The sequence below is a fragment of the Lontra canadensis genome, unplaced genomic scaffold (genome assembly GCF_010015895.1).
Source record: "Lontra canadensis isolate GAN:19392208 unplaced genomic scaffold, GSC_riverotter_1.0 scaffold8, whole genome shotgun sequence".
In the NCBI taxonomy this organism is placed as follows: Eukaryota; Metazoa; Chordata; class Mammalia; order Carnivora; family Mustelidae; genus Lontra; species Lontra canadensis.
Window position 1 is genome coordinate 13,242,909 of NW_022631002.1, and position 18,827 is coordinate 13,261,735.

The 18,827-nt window shown below is 40.1% G+C and overlaps 1 protein-coding gene and 1 pseudogene across 2 annotated transcripts; one reads left to right on the forward strand and one right to left on the reverse strand.

Moving 5' to 3' along the window:
- Positions 1 to 257: 257 nt before the first annotated feature.
- Positions 258 to 7,402, reverse strand: CMTR2 (cap methyltransferase 2). Of its 2 annotated transcripts, none has more exons than XM_032853997.1 (2): positions 7,304 to 7,402; positions 258 to 3,800 (listed from the first exon to the last, which is right to left on the reverse strand). In XM_032853997.1, exon 2 carries the CDS (start codon positions 3,779 to 3,781, stop codon positions 1,481 to 1,483), a length of 2,301 nt encoding a protein of 766 aa, XP_032709888.1. In that variant the 5' UTR covers positions 3,782 to 3,800; positions 7,304 to 7,402; the 3' UTR covers positions 258 to 1,480. The 2 variants fall into 2 exon arrangements, with proteins under 2 accessions (XP_032709888.1, XP_032709887.1); XM_032853996.1 differs by lacking the exon at positions 7,304 to 7,402 and adding an exon at positions 7,072 to 7,206.
- On the forward strand, positions 6,234 to 10,936 carry LOC116865494 (annotated as a pseudogene).
- Positions 10,937 to 18,827: the final 7,891 nt, after the last annotated feature.

An 18,827-nucleotide genomic window follows, 5' to 3' on the forward strand; every position in this document is an offset into this window, starting at 1 on the left:
AAACAAACCACGTAAGCATTCAATGCTTATTTGAGGTGCTTAAAAGAAAGTTTTAATACCAGTGCCAGTATTCAGTTTCTTTCCTGAAGTAGAAATTCCATAAATATTACAATATTAAGGACTAAATTTTAATGAATACAAATCAGAGGAAATGAAGGAACATTAACTCCCATTCAAACCTTCCTTTAAAAAAATGTTTCCAAGATATATTTTTAACTTCCCCCATGATTCTCTTTAAAAAAGACGAACACAAAATCTCTCTGCTAATGACTTTATTCATGAATCTATAATGGAACTCAAAATAGCAAAGAACATGAAAAAAATTCAGATTAATATTTATCAACCAAATACATCAGAGAATACATCTATTTTTTAATAACTAACAAAAATGTCTAAAATACATATGTGAGAATATAAACATTCCCCACTTTGTGGAACTTCGAAGTAACGAAGATCTGCTTAATACGGTTTGCCAGAAAAGCTCATTTACACGTCAAATACATATAATTCAAAAGAAATCAGACACAACTGATAAAATAACCATCTCATGGTCAATCTTTTGGTAAAGTGCTACTTTCAAAGAAACAAGGCTGAAAAATTTTGAATGCTGAACCATCATTCTGGAAGTGTTAAAATTTTTCTTTAGGATTCACTATGTTCATTACATTCATATGTCCCCAAAAGGGGTCCATACACACTATTTTACAATCTAAAAAAAATCTGTTAGCTCACAGATTATTTCCCGGAAGTTAAAGATTTCTACACCATTCCTAAATGAAACTTTTCATGATACAAGTGTGTACTAGACACAGTGATTTTTCATTGTTTTAAACATGATCTTTGGTTTGAAGCTGTCCTGATATCCTTTCTAGCTGGATGGCTGTGGTCATTAAATATTCAGAAAACAGCACATAGCTTCATTTGAACCACACAAGTAAATTGGGTCAGTGGCCTAAAGGCAAGGAATGGCACATGCTGAACATCTGGCAAGAGGAGTTCCCCCGAATCCATAACTGACACGGTCAGTATTAAAGAACACCAGTGTTGCTGAGGAGTGGTTCACCTCCTTTCATCAGAGACCTCTCTCAATTTATTAACAGCATTAGCCAATGAGGAAATCAGTTGGGAAAAAATCTAATCTGAAGGAAGGCACATGGGTGCAAATCTTAAAACAGATAAATAAGACCAAGTAAACTGCTTAAGTAAGTATGCATGTGTCCATCCCAACTGTATACACACATCTCATGTCCGAGGTTGAATATCATCACTGCAGAGACTGCACAACATGGCAAACTCCATGCCTACAGGCATGTATAGGAGATCAGAACTAGCGGTGGTTTTCCCAAAATAATGAGACTTTCAATGATGCAAAAGTTGGCCTTTCCCCCAAATGAATGGTTTTTAAATAGCAAAGGACTGAAATAACAATGGAAACCCTAAGAAACCATAAAGTTAAATCTCAGAAAGGACAAGTTCAACGTCATAGCTGAAGGCTGCCGATGATTTCTTCTCTCTCTCCTTGAATAATTAGGTGTAAATGCCTTTTAGCAATGGCAGCATTCAAATCCCACAAAAAATCAAGTAGTGCCCCCTTAAGGAGCACCTCCATTGGCACAAACTGTAAAACCTGCTGGGGTGCGTCAGATTTAAGCAAAGAGCTCAACAATTCATTCACATTCTGCAGATACTGGAAAACAGGATTTGGAAGGTCCTGATAACCAACACACAGCAGGACCGCACAGGTCTTCAGGGGCTCAGAAGAAGTGGGACAAGAAAATGTGACGAATCTGAAACAGCTGTGCAGTACAAAGATCAAACCGGCCATAAATCTTGTAAAACAAGAAAGTACAGGCAAAATCATAACATCCCCTGTATGAAGCTGCTGCAATGACTGTAGAAGGCAGTCCAGAAACAGCTGCTGGTAGGTCGGGTCTCCATCATGAAGCAATGAACAGCTGAAAGCCATGAGTTCAGTTGATTCCAAGAGGTGAACTTCCAGGGGTAAATGTGTTTTGATATCACGAACGGCTGGAAAGCCCACAAGCAGGCACTTCATTTGGTTGCTGGGTTCTACCACCTGCTCATCCTGAAGGCACTTGGTTAGGTTAAACAACTCAGAAAATATCAGTTCTTCAGTAAAAATGTGACAAGAACAGTAATACTGCTGTTTGGGCCAGAACTTGGAATCCAAATTCAAGGCTCCTCCTGATGACTTTTCAACTGCTTCATTAAGAGTCTTTAAAATTTCACCATCACAGAAAGGAGAACACTTTACCTTTGGCAGTTTCTTTCCCTCTAAAATACGCCACAAGTGACACTCAAGACTGGAAGCTGTCCCTTCTAAGAGAGAATTTTGCCCAGAATGATACACAGCATGTTCTTCTGCCCAACTATTAAAGTATCCTTTGGCCACCTTATCTTTCCATGAAAGGGTTTCCAGCATTTTCCTTTCGTTATAGGTTTTAAAGTATCTGTTCCTCTGCCCAAACCATTTTGTATTCGTACTACAACCAATATTAGATTTTTTCACTAGCCAATTATTTCTGGAAAGAGGCTTCAACTGAAACTTTTGCATGAAATATTGAACAGCACAGTCCCTTAAATTATTCAGCTTTGTTTGTTCCCCTTTTCCCATGCACTGAAACAGACGAATGTTCTCAGAAATAGTCTCTAGCTGGTATTTATGAAAGAACATACAACATTCTTCATGCCTTTTAAGAAAAGATTCGGGAATCACATGATGGGGAAAGAGAGCTTTCTGGGTCATTTCTGTCCCGAAATTCAGCACCATCTTAGATAACAAAGGATGGATTGCCTCTCTTCCCTTATAGTGGAGACAAACCACATAGACTTCTGAGTTCCCTGCCTTGCTAGTAGCAGGTTTAAAAACATGGACTTGGTCAAAGGAACAGTTTAGCAGGTACATCAGGTTTATGGAACAATGTTCAAACAAAGTAAACATCTTCAGAACAAAAGAGCCACCATTTCCAAGAGTTGTCAGAGCAGTGACAACTTCACAGTAATGCAAAGAAGAAACTAAAGCTTCTTGTTCACCTGGGTTTCCTTGGCAATCAAAACTCCCATCTGCGGTGATCAAGTGAATAGTAGCCATGTTGCTTACGAAGTTCTGAAGTCCAGTCAGGTATTTCAAGGTCATGATATCACCAGTGTTATCTGGACCAAAGTACCACCAACCCAAGGTATTTGCAATAAGTCGGTCATCCATAATCATCATAAGATTGTCATTTGCTTCATGGTATGGATTCAAAGTGTTAGCTACCCAACTCCAATCACAGGGGAATCGATGGGATTTTAAGTAGTGATTGAGACTCGCTATAAAAGCTCCAGGAGCTTCACAAAGGTGTAGAGAATTCAATTTTCCACTCTGAAAAGCCTCCTGTGGAATAAGTGGAAAACTGCACAAAATTTCATGAAACTTACACCATGCTTGAGTACAAAGTTCAGCATTCACAGATTTTTTCACATGAGAAATTATTTTTCCAGCTTTGTTAGTGAAAGCAGTGTGTTCATGCCACTCATCCAATTTCTTATCACTCAGTAGGTTTTTTACTTCATTTAGGGAGTTCTTCAAATCAAGCAATGTATTAAATTCCATGTGGTCACAAGTGAAAACCTCACTGGGATCTGGTAACTGCCACTCATTATTAAGTGGCTTGCCATAAGAAAAGTTCTTGGCAAAGAGTTCAAAAATGTCAGCAAGAACATCTGGGCTGAATGTCTCAGGACTTGAACCCAGTGGTGCCTTTCTGCACTTACTCATTTTCAAATTAAATTAAAATCTAGAAAAAGAAAACACATAATTAAATGAATCAAATTTATTAGTGAGTGAAATCTCATCCACAGCAAATCAGATCATATTCCTGACAAACTACCTAAAATGGGAAGACTAATGTCAGCACATTCTGTTACACAATGAAGCAATCTGGAATAAAGAAAGAGTAAAGGCTTTTACATCCAACAGACCTGAACTCAAATCCACAGTTAAAAAGTGGGCCTGGGCAAATTACATCTTTGAGCCTGTTTCTTATTTAAAAAAAGTTAGGGTATCATTTTTTTTTTAAATGAGGATAAACATGTTAGCATATAAAAAGCATATACCAACGAATATTCATCATATTAACAGCTCATATTAACAGAATAATCTGTTTAGCTCCTACCCAAAATTTTCCTCTACCCATGGCTGAGACACCACCCACACGGCCCCAAACACACTGTCAGACTAAGATTCATCCCTTGAACTTTGACCAAGCTTTAACAAGTGACTTTCAGCTTTTTTTAGTTCCTTCAAATCTCACCTCCTTCCAGGATAAGATTCTACACCTGAACCCATTACTGGTATTGATACCAGGCCTCTCTGCCAACACACTTATTTACCTACAACTGCCAAATACATTCTCCATCCAGATTTCACACTCTTGCTAAGACATGCACTTTGGTACCCATGTGATGTGGTACCAAATCACCTTTACAGGCCACCAACTAACACTCATCACCATGCTGCTTGTTAACTGTGGTGTACCTGACTGGTTAGCCTCTATTCAGCTCAATGCTGAAAATGAACTGTAGCTCAACCTGGCATGTCTCTAAACTAGATTCCTCTATTACCTGCTCAGACAACTCCATGCCTCCACTATAAAATATTATATCTTCTTGCCACCAAAATGTAACACACTTTGATAGAGGACCTTTAAATTGAAGAAATATCCTCACTGAATTTACAAATTATAAACAAGTCAACGTACATTCTGTGTTCTAACACTGCCTAAGAAACCAAAAACACTGGAGAAGGAAAGAGATATAAGGGAAAGAAGCATGGCTTAATGGCATAGTGTTGGCCTAAGTTATACATCCCAGAAGACCGAGCTGTAAGTATTACACAGTACTTGTTGGCTCAGTGTTAATTAATAGGCACTTTAAGTTCCTAAGTACTGCATTTACTTAGTATACTCAATGCATTCTACACCAGTTTCTCAAAAGGAATCTAAATTTGTAAAACACAAAAAACTGACAACACAACCATCATTCCGCAAAAAGCCAATGTTTCATGATTAAAATGGGAAATAAAAGTGAGCTTGAGCCACGATAAACACAATACCCGAAAGACTATATTCTATTAGCATTTATTTTGTACTGTTCTTTTAGCACATTTTTTTCATCCTCTTATGTTTTGTTTAAATTATTTACAACCCTGTATACTCCACTAGCTTGTAAGCTTCTTGAAATAATAAGTATCTTCTTAGCCATTTCTGTTCGTGACAGTATATTTACAATAGGCGTAAAGTATAGTTAATGGTCACACTTGCCCAGCAATAACTTTTTCTTATCTTAGATCTTTTTTTTGTTAGAAGCTATATTCAGACAGACTTCTGAAAGAAGGCAAAAATGAGGCATTGTCACATTCAATAAAATACTAAATAAAAGCAAGAGAAAGTTTATTACAAGTTATTTTGTCTTAATTTACACTGTGCTTACTGGAAACTACAACCATGTTTAGATGGCAACTGTGTCTATCTTGGAAAAAAATCTGATTTTAGTCTAATTTCACATACTAATTAATGGCTGTAGATAAGCTCTGAAATCTTACGTAAGCTAACAGATAATTACCTTCACATGAGAAAAACTAAAGTGATTCAAACACGCCACTGTTCTTCCGGACTACACCTGTGGTACACAATTCAAGCCTATATCTGATAGGTTTATATAAAAATTATAGATATTGACTATATATATGTATATATATATGTATATTTTGAATAATGCTCAGGTCTATAATCCAACCTATCAAATTCCCAAAAGCCACCCACCTCCAGCTACCAGCCTCCTGATTGTAGACACTGTCAATTCTCTGCTGGATTACTGCCATAGCCCTCTAACTGGTCTCTTCTATCTTTGCCTGCTTTGGCTCCCCATTTCACTCAAAGTAAATGCCACAGTCCTTACAGTAGCCTACAAGGCCCTTGAAGATTTCTGCCCTCCAGCCCCAACCTATCTCTAACCTAATTGTCTATTATTCTCCTTAGTCATTCTGCTCCAGCCACACAAGTTTTATTCCTGTTCACTTACCACCAGGTACGACGATCAATTCCTCTTCCTGGAACCCTCTTCCTCCAGATTGCGTGCATAGCTAACTCCCTCATCTCCAATATTTACTCAGATGTAATTCTTCTACGAAATCTACACCGACACCCTAGTTGCATCTTGCACTACCACCAATGGTAAAGGTATGGGCCTAGCTGTACTTTTCTTTTTCCATGACTTTCTTTTCCTTCTAATATATTTTGCTTATTACGTTTATTTTTTTGTCTTCCCCAAACTGGAATTTAAGCTCCACAAGGCAAGGATCTTTGCTTTGTTGACTCATTTATCACCCCAAGGTTACAACAGTGCTTGGTACACAGTAAACACACAGTATTTATTGAACAAATGAATGTATATGATACTTAGCACAAAGGGCACTCCTCTGATTAGGTTCTGAACAGGAGTCATAATAATTCACTTCAACTTCACTTCAGCACTTCAATGCATGACCAAAAATAAAAAACAAAACGCGTGGTTTACAGAATAGAAGAAAAAAAGTTTCCGTATGCTCCTCTGCCCCTTTCATTAAGCACTCCATAGAGCTTTGTGGCATCATAATTCTGCCAGGAGGGTCAGCATTACCATTCTTGTTTTGCAGATTAGAGTGGAAAAGTCCTGTAGCTCCCGGCTCGAAGCCACAAAGGAAATACCTGCAAAATTCGTGGGCCTGACACAAAACCCACAAGATCTCATCAACAGTGCTCTCTCCAATTAACGCTTACAAAGGAGTTTTAGAAGTGTTCCTGGCAACTCCTCCTCCCAGCATCGGTGAAAATAATTAGCTAGAGTGTATCCAGCGCTTTAATTTGGGCCAGGGGCACCCACGATCACCTTTCACCTGATGGAAGTGAGTCCCAAGCTCCATTCGAGCGGCCCGATCCCTCCTGACCTGGAGGAACCTCCGTCCCAGCCCCTGCTTCACCCTCTGGAAAGTCGCAGGAGGACCCGGCCTCAGAACCCGGGCCTGATTACCTTCGCTCACGCCCACCTCGGCCCCCCGAGTCTAGAGAGGCAGCGCTTCACGCTCTCTCCTCACTCGAGGGAACCATCCTCCACTCCCGCTCCCGGGCCGCTTCCCGGAACGGTCGCTCCTAAAGGTCTGCGGCGCCCCCAGCTTCCCTGCCACTGCAGAGGTAGGTGTCGCTCGGTGAGGCCGAGAACGAGGCCCTGCCCCGCCCCCGCCACACCAGAAGCGGGAACCCACCTCCACGTCGCGCTGCCGCCGAACGTCGGCAGACAGTGGCCCGAGGGCCCTGAAAGACACATTGCGCACGCGCCTCGAGGCCGGGCTGGCGTCACGCGTCAACGTTACGCACGCCGGCGACTCTCGCCGCCCGCCCGAAGCCCTCGCTACCTAGGTTTCGTTTCTCTGAGGGGTACTGAAGCTGGGAAGCGCCAAGCTCCCTGCCCACGGCTTCCATGGCAACGGAGCGCGCTTGCGGAGGCGGGGCGTCTTTTGTCCCCGCCCCCTCCGTGAGGAGGGTAAGGGCAACACTTCCTGAGCACGCTTGCTCCGTCCACCTCTAACAGCCTTAGAAAGCCGGGAAGGCTTTCTAAGGCAGTTAGGCAGAAGGTGGTTTGTAATGCAAGTTGAGTTAAAACCGGTGCTCGAAAGACAGTATGAGCTTAAAAGCCAAACAAGGGAAACTGCAAGAGAACACTCTGTTATTATAACATATATATGTTTATAAACCAGTAAGGAAAAGACAATCTCAAAGGAAAATTGGGCGAAAAGTTGAACAGGCCATCCAAAACAAGTAAAACAGCCAATAAGGATATACAAAAAATTTTAACCTATTATAAAAAAAAAAAAAAGTTGGAAATGAAAACAATAAATTTCCTTTGCACTTAATTTAGCAAAGATTAAAAAGATCGATAATGGCCACTGTTGGCGAGAATATGATGAAACACGTTTCTAGACTGGGTGGGCATAAAAACTGGCATAATCCTTACAGAAGGCAAACTTTAAAATGTCCTTGCACCTGAGCCGGGGAATTCCCGCGCCTCGCACTTTATCCTTAGGAAACAAACAGGCGCTCTCTTTGAACAAAATGTTCATTTCAGCACCTCAACAACAGCAGTAACAAAAACTGGAAACTCTAAATGTCTGCTTTTAGGGAAATAATTAAATTCTTCATGATAGATCCATATAATGGGATACTATTCAGCTAATAATGGGTTATGTGTATCAACAGTGTTGCATAAAAATAGGAAAACAGAACTGTGTGTAGAGTTTGAACCATTTATATAAATTATATATATATGTATATAAAATACATTATTTTACAAGTCCTCCAGGATGTGCATCAATTGAGACATTTCCAAAAAATGGTGCTAGGTCATTTGGATATTCATATGGAAAAAAATTTATTTGGACTTTTACCTCCATCATAAAAATATATTTCATTTGGGTTGCCAATCTATATTTTAAAAGTCAAGCAACACTTTTAGCAGAAAACATCTGTGTGACCTTGAAGTAGGCAAAAAGTTTACAACAAAGCAGAAAAAGCACTAAACATAAAGGGAAAATATATAAATTGAACCATATTAAATTAAGAATGCTTATTCACCAAAAGGCATCGAGAGTGAAAAGACAACATACAAAGTGAGAGAAGATATTTACAATACATACGTATAACAAAGGCCTTGTATCCGAAATATATAACTCCTACAAAAAAATAAGAAAAGATGCCCTAGTGGAAAAAATGGGCCAAAAAAATCCCAGAACAAACACTTCTAAAAGATGATATCCAAAAGTCCAATAAACATATGAAAAGATGCCCAACTTCATTAGTCTTTGGGGAAATGTAAACTAACCCTGTAATGACTTACAATTATACATTATACTGGCAAAAACAGAAAAGGAAAAATATAAGTTTTGGAGAGCATGAGGAGCAACCAATGGAAAGCTGTTTGGACAGAAAAGATCTCCCAAGAACTTCCAAATTGACAGGTTGGTTGCCCCCCTCTTTTTTTAAAAATTTTCTAATTATATGCAGTCATATGCTGAAATCCTACAGGCACTGTTCAACTACTTTTGCCAAACACCTATTAAATGTTCCAGAAAGTTCCCTTAAGCCCCTTCCCAATCAATCTCCCACCCCCAAGAAGCAACTACTGCTCTGTTTCATATGGTCATAGTTTAGTTTTGCCTGTTTTAGAATTTTATATAAATTCAGTCATTACAGTTTGTTTCTTTGCAGTCCATTTCCACCCAGTAATCTTTTTTTTTTTTTTTTGGTAGGGGAGAAAAAAAGTCTTTCCCTTCTACCCTTCTAAATTCTCAGCTGGGGCTCTGTAACAAAAGATAGATTAACAAGAGGAAAGCATGTAAATTTACTAACGTGTTTTATGTGACATGGGAGCCTCCCCAAGGAAATGAAGATCTGTAGAAACTGTTAAATCTGAGTATTTTGGGGGTGCCTGGGTGGCTCAGAGGGTTGGGTCTCTGCCTTCAGCTCAGGTCATGGTCCCGGGGTCCTGGGATCGAGCCCCAAGTCAATCTCTTTGCTCAGCGGGGAGCCTGCTTCCCCCTCTTTCTGCCTGCCTCTCTACCTACTTGTGATCTCTCTCTCTGTCAAATAAATAAATAAAATCCTTAAAAAAAAATCTGAGTATTTTTGTACTAAGTTTAATGAGGAGTAGAAAGTTGTGGGAAAGTGTGACAAATGGGTATGAGCTAAGAGTAGTACAGTCGGGGAAATTTAGCAAGGCCTGTTCATCCAGAGTCCTCTTGAAGTCCTTCCCTCTTCAGATAAGGATGTTCCTTTCCTCCAATTATAGGCAATGCCTATCTCACATCAGGATCTTATGACCTGCTTCAGGGCAAAGTCAGAGGGTCCTTCCTGAACCTGCCTTTTCTCAAATTCCTTTAACTTAAAATATTTAATATGCCAGTCACCATATTTTGGGGCAGCACTTTCTGACCCCTGTCAATATTCACCCTGTCAAGATTCAATATTCATGTTGTTTTATATATTTGTCGTTCATTCCTTTTTTATTGCTAATTAGTATGTCATTGTATGGATAGACCATAATTTAATTATCTATTCTTTTGTTGATGGACATCTGAGTTCTGTTTCCAGTTTGAGGCTATTGTGAATAAACCTGCTATGAACATTCTAGCACAAGACATTTCTGTAAGCATATGTTTTTTTTACTTTTGGGTAAGTAGATCTATGTGTAACTTTGAAGAAACCTCCAAACAGTTTTCTCAGAGTGTTTGAACTATTTTACATTCCTACTCACCATACCTAAGAATTCTGGCCCTTGTAGACGCCACCCAGCCACGGTTGACCCTACCTTGTTCTTGGACATTGCCAGGGATGGTGAGCCTTTGTGGTGCATCTCCTTTGAGCTATTTGCAGACAAAGCTCCAAAGACGGAAGAAAATTTGTGTGCTCTGAGAACTGGGAAGAAAGGATTTGGTTATAAAATAAAAATTTCCTGCTTTGACAGTATTATTCCAGGATTTACATGCCAGGGGGTGACTTCATACGCCCTAATGGCCCTGGCAGCAAATCCATCTAGGGGGAGAAATTTGATGAGAATTTCATCCTGGAGCATATAGGTCCTGGCATCTTGTCCTTGGCAAATGCCAGACCCTACACAAATGGTTCCCAGTTTTCCAACTGCACTGCCAAAACTGAATGATTGGATAGCATGTATGTACGTGGTCTCTGGCAAGGTGAGAGAGGGCAGGAATATTGTAGCAGCCACAGAACACCTTGGATCCCGGAACGGCAAGACGGCCAAGAAGATCACCATTGCTGATGTGGACAAATCTAATAAATTTGACTTGTGTAATATCTCAAGCACCAGATTCTTCCTCCCATAGCTTAGGAGAGAACCCCATCACCCCCATCTGCTGAAAATATCCTATGATCTTTGTGTTCCCTGGGGCAGTTCCATGGTTCCGTATTTTCCTTATCCCCCTCCAAGTCAACTAAGATTACAGAGTTAAGTTTATGATTATGAAATAAAAACTAAACAACAACAAAGAATTCTAGTTCCTTCATATCCTCACCAACTTTTGGTGTCATGAATCTTTCGTTTTAGCTATTGGTGGGAGCTGGTTGCTTTTTACCTCTGATTCTTGATAAATATTAACTTAAAATGAAAAGCTGTGGATATTGTTCTTTTAGGGGATTAGATGCTAGATGAGGGCTATATGATCTTTTAAATACAATTACTATGTTCCCTGAGCTTTATAAATATTATCAGGACTATTTCAAACAACAAAGCATATATTGAGCCAGTCTTTACTAAAATAATCACAACATTAACTAACAGTTTTTGAGTACATAATATGTGCTCAGCACTGAAAACTGCCTTTTTAAATTCATTTAATCCTCTCAACAACTCCATGAAGTAGATACACGTATTGTCCCCCTTTTATAAACAGAGAAATCAAGGATCGAAGTGATTAAGTGATTTGCCAAAGGTCATGGAGTCAGTAAGAAGCACAGTCAGGGTTTAGACCTAGCTCTGCCTCATTCTAAGGCCAATCTGTTCTGCAGAGAATTCCTATAAATTGCCTCTAGTAATTTAAAAACAACTTTATAATCCACATTCATGGTGAGAAATGCTTATATGAGGCCAGAAGTTTTATTTAAAATAATAAGCTTCATTTCTTTTGTCCTAAGAGCAGGAGGGCTTACCAAATTGGGGGAAAAGATGAAATGTTAGGAATGAATAAAACTGGTATCTGAAACTTTAAAAAGTTTAAGGAAAATAACCAAGCCCTGCACTGACGTATTTGGAAATTTGGATAAAAATGCAGTTACATGAATGCATTTGGTACCAACTTTTAAATATGTACTTTAACAAATATCCGTTAAGTGTCTGGGTGGAAGCTAGCTATGGTTAGTTACTCTTTTCCAACTCCTGAATATTCTTTATACCCAACTGGCATGACAATGAGAAAATAATTAGCATACAAGAATTAAAGCAACCAGCTCTCCAGTCCCTGCTCTGATTATACTTCTCTGTCAAAGAAAACAGAGACAAAACTGCTCTGTGGTCCTTTATCACCAATCAACTTTCTGAGTCTCTAACTACATCTCCAGACCAATTCTGTGGGGCAACAATGTATAAATCATGGTTCCAAAATTCCAGAGGGAGTTATCTGGGATGTCTAGACAGGGGGTTTAAGTTACGAAGTATATGTATCTGTCGAAATTCATCAAATGGCGTAATTAAGATTTGAGCATTTCACTAAACACAAATGTTACCTTGGAAAAAAAGAGAGAGCCATAAACAAATATTCAAATATTGAACTCTAGTTACCCATATGCTGAAGAATTTAGAGAGAAGTATACTGACCTCTGCATCGTACTTCAAAACGCACCACTTGTAAGATGGACTGATATATGGACGGAAGAGTGGATAAGTGGTGAAGTAAGTGTCATGTAATGTCCACAATTTTTAGAATCTAGATGGTGGATTCTATAGCTGTGCACTCATTCGTTCAGCTTTCCTCTGTTGGAATTTTTTCATGATAAAATAGTGGGGGTAATATACAGATTCACATCATAAAAAGTGGGAATGGCATCGCCTCCTATTTTAAAAAATACACACATACAATGAGTATCTAGCATTTCCTATTAACACAGGAATCAGAACCACTAAATGAGCGTGAAGGGAACAGCACTGGATTTGGTGCCAACCAGACCTGTGTTCTTATGGCTCAGTCATTCGAACTATTTATTTGATTTGGTGAACCCTATTCAGGCTTGGTTTTGACCATTACATGATCTTAAATTGTTCCCATTCGTGGTCACACAGTGGGCCACTTACTCTCTTCTCGCCACATGGAATGGACCATTGTTTCAAGGCAGCAAACCAAGGAAGGGAACATGGACATGGAAATTCCAGAAGCCAGCAAAGTTTATAAACTTGCTAATAATTGTTCCAGTTTCCCTCATGATGATCTTCACTAGATCTTTAAATGGCATTTTGACCAAAATTATTACACAGCGTTAAAATACATTGTTAAAAAGAGAAAATACAGCAAAAATTATAACCAATTTGTCTATTCAACTATTAGGTAGAGCATCTGAATGGTAGTGTTTGTGGGAAAGTGCTCGAAAACAGCAGCCAAAATCTCTTCTTTCTTATATATTTAGGAACTAAACAAAAAATATTAAAGCAAAATCAATTACTTTTTAGGCATAAATACAAAAAATTATAAACAGCGGGTTATGAAAGCAGTTTTCATCTTGTCTGGGTGCTATAATACATAATTAAACCTCATTCTGCACTTTAATAAATATTCAGAACTAAGATACAGTATGAAATGTCTTTCTTAAAACTTATTTTTTTGCAATTCATTTATTTCCTTACCTAGTTAAAGTTAATAGATCGAGGGCACCTGGGTGGCTCAGTCGCTAAGTGTCTGCCTTCAGCTCAGGTCATGATCCCAGGGTCCTGGCATGGAGCCCCGCATTGGCTCCCTGCTCTGCAGGAAGCCTGCTTCTCCCTCTCCCACTCCCGCTGCTTGTTTTCCCTCTCTCGCTGTTTGCTGTGTCTCTCTGTCAAATAAATAAATAAAATCTTTAAAAAAAAAAAGTTAATAGATCGAGTCACTAAATGGGGGAAAGCCAAACATGTGTTTTTATGTTGTGAATATCAGTATCATGTTATGAATATCATGATATTTTAAATGAACTTTAGAATAAGATTCATAATATAATCACTAATACTACATTGACCTAAAATACTTATTTGCTTAAAATCACATCTTTGTTCTCTTCCATGTAAAAAGAGCCAAAATGACTTTTTCAAAAATTCTTAAGGGTTTAAGAAGCAACATATATTATTGTGAGATGGGCACAGTTTGGAAAAAAAAAAAAGTTGGGAAATAGTGACATATGGAATAGAACAGAAGACATGGCCCACCCTTGAAGCATTAAATCGTTTTACTGCAGACACAAGATTTTTAAAAATAAGTAACATTACACAACTAAGTGCCCCCCTTGTATGGTACAGAGTATTTCAGGAGTCTAAGGAAGGGGAACTAGTAGGAAAAAGATGGGGAAAAGAGACTTCACTTTTTGTCTTAAAAGGCTGCTGTTATTTGGGGAGAGGGAGTACCGCCTAGTTCAGGAAAAATACGTGGGTGAATCAATGGACAAGAAAGGTAATTGTAGAAAAGAGATGGAAAGGTTAAGAAGACTGAAATACTATAGAGATAGTATCTCAGTTCAGGCTCGATCAGAAAATACCATAGACTGGGGGACTTAAAGAATAGAAATGTATTTCTTAGGATGCCTGGGTGGCTCAGTCAGTTAAAGCATCTGCCTGCAGCTCTGGTCATGATCACAGAGTCCTGGGATCAAGTCCTGCATCAGGCTCCCTGCTCAACGGGGAGTCTGCTTCTCCTTCTGCCTGCCCTCTTTGTGTGTGCACTTTTTCTCTCTGACAAATAAATAAATAACATCTTTACAGAAAAAGAAAAGAAACCTATTTCTCACAGCCCTGGAGGCTGGGAAGTCCGAGATTAGCGCGCTGGCAGATTGGGTTCCTGGTGCGGAGTCTGTTCCTGGCTTGCAGATGGCCACTCTCTCACTGTGTCCTCTCATGGCAGAGAGAGAGCAAGCTCTCTGGTCTCTTCTTATAAGGACACTCATCCTATCATGGAGACCTCCCCCTCATGAGCTCATCTAAACCTAATGACCTCCCAATCTGGCTGCATCTCCAAATACCATCCCACTGGGGGGCCAGGACTTCAACATCTGGATTTTGTGGGCACTATGCGGTCCACAGCAGGGACTGAGCATCCAGAGTCCAGAGGGCCATGGAAGCCAGACAGAGGTGCCAGAATCTGCTGCAAGAGGAAATGGTCAAGTGGGAAAAAAATGACTGTGTTTGGTTCATAGAGCGTTAGGGAGGATCATGGAATAGTCAGGCAGAAACACCCCGGAGGGAGCTGGAAATCAGTGGGTGGCTGAAGATCAGGTGAGAATACAAGTGACCTTCAACCCTGTGATTTTTTTTAAGTACCTGCTTTATTATTATTTATTATTAACAATGATTATAATACTTAATTTAGAAGTGGAATCAATACCAAAAGTTGTTAATGCACTAGCCTTGGGAGACTCCTTCCTATTAATAGCTCACCTAGTTCCGTCCCGCCTTGGGATCAATACGGCTTCTCTTTTCCAATGGCTAAGCACGACGGTGCTGACTTGTGAGTGCCTGGGTTAAACTCTCCACCTGTTAGCTACATGACCTTGGGCAAGGCAGACCTCCAAGGGTCACACTGAGGATTACTTGACAAATAAAAAATGCTGAGCCCCGGCTTCTTGCTCTCAGCCAGCATCTGAGAGATGTGGGCTGCTCCTGAAAAATGTCTGTTCTTTTCTGGAAGATGGGGTGCTAAATTCAGACCCTCCTTACAAGGTTCTCCCATTGCTATTTCTTCTTATATTCAAAACCCTTAACAGAGCGAGAGAGGAAAAGAGGCAGGGAGACGTAGGAGAAGAAAGGGAAGCAAGAGAAGACAATTGAGACCAAATTATGTCATATCGGTCACTGAGAAGCTTTCAGATGTTTCTGCTTCTGTTTTCAACAATTTGGGCAGGTTTCAAAGAGCACAAAGAAGACTCTCTATAAAATGAATGAACAGGGTCACCGGGGGTGGGGGTTCAGTGGGTTAAAGCCTCTGCTTTCAGCTCAGGTCATGATCTCAGGGTCCTGGGATGGAGCCCCACATCAGGCTCTCTGCTCAGCAGGGAGACTGCTTCTCCCCTCTCTCTCTGCCTACTTGTGATCTCTGTCTGTCAAATGAATAAATAAAATCTTAGAAAAAATGAATGAACACATGAATCAACGTGGATGCATTTTGAAAACATAATGTGGAGTGATAAAGGCAAGTCGCAGAACAGTCTTGCATTGCCTGCCGTTTAGATAATGTTTGAAAACACATGAGACAATTTTGTTTAATGTTTATCCATACAAACATAGTAAAAATACAAAAAACAAAAAACAAAACAGATGATAAAGACACACTCACTTCCAGAGAGTGGTAACCTCTGGGAAGGCAGAGGAGATGGCAGTGAGATACAAAAGGGCATCAACTGTATCTGGAGCCTCTTTATTCTTTTTACTAAGCTCTGAAGCTCTAGCAAAATATTGGCACTTTTAAAATGAAGGTAGTGGATGCATGGGTGTTACATTATTCTCTTGTCTGAACATTTGAAATATTTCCTAAAAATTTTAAACCAAGAAAAGAAGACCATCGGCCTCATTTCTAAATACATTCAAACTCCCATGCACTTTAGAAATCCATCTGTCCAGCCAAATCACATTGTATGCACGATTTTCAGGAATGAGAGTGTGCTTCTCAACCTCAATTAGAGAAAATTATGATGAATCCATGAAAAATGGGTTTTGTTTTGTGTTCCGCGTACATTGCCAAAATATTTGAAATATATTTCAAATTCTGATATCTGGGTTGAGCCACACATATTATCATATTACTAGATTTTAATTTCTTTCACAACACATTACCTGTTGGGGGTGTTTTGTGATTAACAAATTGCTTGCGTGTACCTTAAGATGCCCTACTGAGTTCATGTCAGGGATAAACTCTGACTGATTAATGGCAGCTGGCCAGAGCACTCTGCTGAGACAGTTGAGAAACCACATCTGGGCTCCACAGGAAAGGCCATGATCAGGGAGGGAGCTGTGTCAAGAGCAGGGTGAAGGGATGGTTCCCTGTGTATCCCAATAATATTCTTGACAATTTCCTGACTCTCCTTCCACCTCTCACTGCTCTATTTCCAGCTCCCATCACTTACCCCTTCTAAGTTGGTGCTTCTAGAATCCCCCTCCCTGACTTTCCTTTATCTTTTTTTAAATATTTATTTACTTATTTTAGAGAGAGAGAGAGAGAGAAAGAGCAGCAGTGAGGGGCAGAAGGAGAGGGAGAGAAATCCTCAAGCAGACTCCTCGCTCAGCATGGAGCCCCATGCAGGGTTTGATTCCAAGACCCTGACATCATAACCCAAGCCAAAACCAAGAGCCAGCGCTCAACCCACTGACCCACCCAGGCACCCCATATATTTACTCACACTATATAATCCCTGGCTGGTTTCATTCTCATCCTTAGCAACCCTAGAGGCTGATGTTTTTCTCTGAAGCCTTCCCAGTCCCTTCTGTGCCAAGTGAGACACCTCCCAGTCATCCCCATGGCACTCACATAGCATTTATGTCTAGGTCTTCCAACGATTTGTTTACCCATCTGTCTCTGCTGTGGGCTTTGAAAGGACAAGGCTGGATCTTATTGATCTCTGCACTCCCAGCTCTGGCACATAATAAGCAATCAATAAATGTTTGTTAAATGAAAGAATGATTTAATGAATGGTGTCCTTATTCTGCAGAAAAGGAAAGAGACACAGAGTTGGGATTTTTCTCAAGGTTATATTTCCTCTGAAACCTTCCCATCTTTCCTCTAGAACAGAGACTGATGAACATTTTCTGTAAAAGGACCAGAGGGTCAATATTTTCAGTGTGTGGTCCAGAAGGTCTCTGTCACAACCACTCCACTCTGGAGTGGTAGCTGAAAAGCAGAGACATGGCTTTATTGCAATAAAATTCTATTTCAGAAAAAGGCAGTGGAACTGTATGTGGCCCAAGGGCCAAAACTTGTACCCTGCTGTAGAAGATGGTCAACAGCACTCTCACATGTCTAGTTCCTTCATTGAACATCCTCTCCGCCTCAACCCAAATTCTATGGTCCCAATTCCAATGTTTCCAGAGTGCCTGTTGGAATTAGATCAACATCCCCTCATATCTCCAAGCCGAGGAATTAAGGTAGGCTCACTAGAGAACTAGCTGCAAAGCTGAGACCAGAAGGGACAAAAGGAGTTTGTTGACAATGACCTTTAACAGACCTACAGGAGGGACACCTGGGTGGCTCAGTCGGTTAACTGTCTCACTCCTGATTTTGGCTCAGGTTATGATCTCAGGGTCATGAGAGTGAGCCCTGTGTTGGGCTCTGCAATGAACCTGGAGCCTGCTTAAGATTTTCTCTCTGGCTCAAGCCTTTGGTTTGGGCCATGATCCCAGGGTCCTGGGATTGAGCCCCACATCAGGCTCCCTGCTTGGTGGGGGGCCTGCTTCTCCCTTTCCCTCTGCTTGTGTTCCCTCCCTTGCCGTGTCTCTCTCTGTCAAATAAATAAATAAAATCTTTAAAAAAAAAAAAAGATTCTCTCTCTCCCCCTCTCTCTCTCTGTCCCTCCCCCTGCTGCAAAATAAAATAAAATTTAAAAAAGATACCTAGAGGAATTCAAGCCCAACTTATCCACATCCTCCTTGAGCATCCATTTTGAACACGGAACATTTTAACAAGGAAAGAGGTCCATTTCTCGGGTGCAGTGGACAAAGGAGAAAGGGGAACAATTAACTCTCTTATATTCTGACTCTCTTACATTCTTCCTACTCCCTTTTCTATGTTTCTAAGCAGCTAGTCTCTTTTTCTTTCCCAGAGATTATTTTAAAATTCTTCCACTTTCCTCATAATTCTTACCCTATCGTTCGTTCATTCCTTGTCAGGAAATGACCTCATCTCCTCCTTCACAAAGGAAATAGAAGTCATCAAAAGAGAACTCCAGTATTCTGCAACCCACCACTAATTTATGTGCATCTATACCCATTTTCTTATCCTTCCTCTCATAATGGAACAGGTGTCTAAGACTAATCATTTCTGTTCTGTGTCTCAGGTC

What these genes read in the sequence shown, in the direction of transcription:
- CMTR2 (XM_032853997.1), bottom strand. Translation starts at nt 3,781, where the DNA reads ATGAGTAAGTGCAGAAAGGCACCACTGGGTTCAAGTCCTGAGACATTC.